Source organism: Pelobates fuscus, chromosome 1 (genome assembly GCF_036172605.1).
Source record: "Pelobates fuscus isolate aPelFus1 chromosome 1, aPelFus1.pri, whole genome shotgun sequence".
Taxonomy (NCBI): domain Eukaryota; kingdom Metazoa; phylum Chordata; class Amphibia; order Anura; family Pelobatidae; genus Pelobates; species Pelobates fuscus.
The window spans coordinates 389119189-389121694 of NC_086317.1; the positions used below are offsets into that span (position 1 = coordinate 389119189).

General features: G+C 33.4%; 1 protein-coding gene across 1 annotated transcript; it reads right to left on the minus strand.

Annotated features, from left to right (window-relative positions):
• Nucleotides 1-401: 401 nt before the first annotated feature.
• LOC134568327 (calmodulin-A-like) lies at nt 402-2187 on the minus strand. The gene has a single exon (XM_063426868.1). The coding sequence runs from the start codon at nt 2038-2040 to the stop codon at nt 1480-1482; it is 561 nt and encodes a 186-aa protein (XP_063282938.1). The 5' UTR covers nt 2041-2187; the 3' UTR covers nt 402-1479.
• Nucleotides 2188-2506: the final 319 nt, after the last annotated feature.

The window sequence follows — 2506 nt, forward strand, 5'->3', positions numbered from 1 at the left end:
GTTTTACTACAATTTGCTCCTTCATAGGAGAATGGTTAAGATAAAATCATTTTAGCAATCTTAGTTTTTTAACGTTTCCTAATAACCGAAAAAAATTTTTTAAAACATCTTTAATTCTGTCATTATTATTTAATATATTATATTTCCCTCATGTGAAGGAAGACACCATTGGGAAGCTTTACCTCGCTTTTGAGATATGTTGATATATAATTATTCCATTGACACAGTAGCAACTATTGAATTTACTTTAAGCTCAAATTTATTCAGTGTTTTAAACTTCAATAAAATAAAAAAAAGCACAAAATCAAATAGCTGTACTATTTTTTTTAGACTAGATTAAAGTAATTCATGTATTAATGTAGTAAGTAAGACTTCATAAAAACTATAATAGATCAGATAAATAAAATAAACATACACAGGTTTATTCAGGGAAAGTGTGTTTTCAAATTTAAGCTAAAATATATGAGTAAGAATAATTGTGTCTTTTTTTTATATTTTGCAACACAGCTGTAGCCTGTAGTCAGCTCATCATACATAAATCATACATACATACAAAAACTATGGTACTTTTATTAAAGTTGTTAGATAAAAAAAATATTTGTATCAATGCATGTTATGTTTTCTTTGCAATATTTTGCAATGGTGCTAATATGGTAGAAACCAAGTATTTGCTTTTTATTTAACTCATGGATTGCTATATGCTTAACACACTTATTATATAATTTCGTCATGGCAAATATCCAGAATATATAACATTTACATTTAATATTTGACTTTCAGAGTTAGCTTCTGGAAATTAGAGGCGGTGCTGATGACCCCATAGGCTAAAACTCTACTCTTTTGGTAATCCCAGATAAACTCAGATATCCTGGATTATGATAAACCAAGACACAAAATAATATAAATTATACACCTTACTAATTCAATCGTGTTCAATTATTGGGCATCAGGTAAACCAAATTATTATTCTAACTAAATAATTACCAAAATAGCAAGTAAATACAGAGTGTTATTACAGTAGTCATGGTGCTTTATATTGTTTCATATTATTACTTGGTTTCATATTATTAATTGGTCTGTAGATAGACAGACAGGCAGGCAGGCAGGCATATAGACAGACAGACAGGCAGGCAGACAGACACATCCAGCAAAATATAGGTATTACTGCAAATTGATATGCAAATATTTTCTACATTAATAGACTAATACATACAAACATATGCATATATCAGTTCTTCAGCCGTAGAGCAACATCAGTTCAGCCAATTATTGCTTAAGGGAAGTTCTTTACTCCAGACGGGTGACTTGATGATATTCATTAAAGGGAAGATGATAAAAAGAGGACTCAATGAGAATATTATCTTATCTAAGCAGACTGATCACTGTAGCATTTGCGACCCGTGGACCAGTTGTAAACCAACCACTTTCGGTGTTTGGTCATTACATCTTTAATAAGATATTCAATGCATTACATAGTGTTCACTTTGATGTCATCATTTGTACAAACTCTTCGTAATTAACTTGACCGTCGCCATCTACGTCTGCTTCTCTGATCATCTCATCAACCTCTTCATCTGTTAATTTCTCCCCCAGGTTAGTCATCACATGACGGAGCTCTGCCGCACTTATATAGCCATTTCCATCCTTATCAAACACAGCGAACGCCTCTCTGATTTCTTCTTCAGTATCTGTATCTTTCATTTTACGGGCCATCATAGTGAGGAATTCAGGGAAATCGATTGTCCCACTCCCATCACAATCAACTTCATTGATCATGTCCTGTAGTTCGGCTTCTGTGGGGTTTTGTCCAAGCGACCTCATTACAGTGCCGAGCTCCTTTGTTGTGACTGTGCCATCACCATCCTTATCAAATAGAGAAAAGGCTTCTTTGAACTCTGCAATCTGTTCCTCTGACAGTTGGTCAACCATGTCTGAGGTTGGGTAAAAGCACAATGAGTCAGTAGATACAATCAAGACAACTTCAACTCTTGCAGGTTCAGACTGACATATGATATGAATATGTAAGATTTCAGCATTCATATGTTTTTCGACGAATGGCTGTACTTAAATAGATGTTCTTAAGCTTGCAGTATGTTTGAGTAATCTGCAATTGTCTCTCCGCTGCTTAAAGTTTTGTCTAACAAACTTGATATCCTGCCATCTGACACGCCTTTCAATGCATGTCTAAACAAAATGTTTCTCTTGGCACTGCAACTAGAGACTCTTATAATCACTAACTGGACCCACTGTAACTACTGAAAATGGCTGCATTCCTCCTCTATCCAGTCATGGAGTGGTATGCATTGCATGCCTGTGTTAACTAAAAGTTCATATTATTAAAGTGATAGGTGAGACTTTTTTTTTATCAGTTTCCATTAGCAATCTTAAAACATGTGGAAAGTTTGGCAATCAGTTATTATTTTAAAAAATAATAATAATAGAAGAGTACTTTCAAATTAATTACCAGCAATAGACAAAGCATTATTAGGCCACTAAAAATAATTAT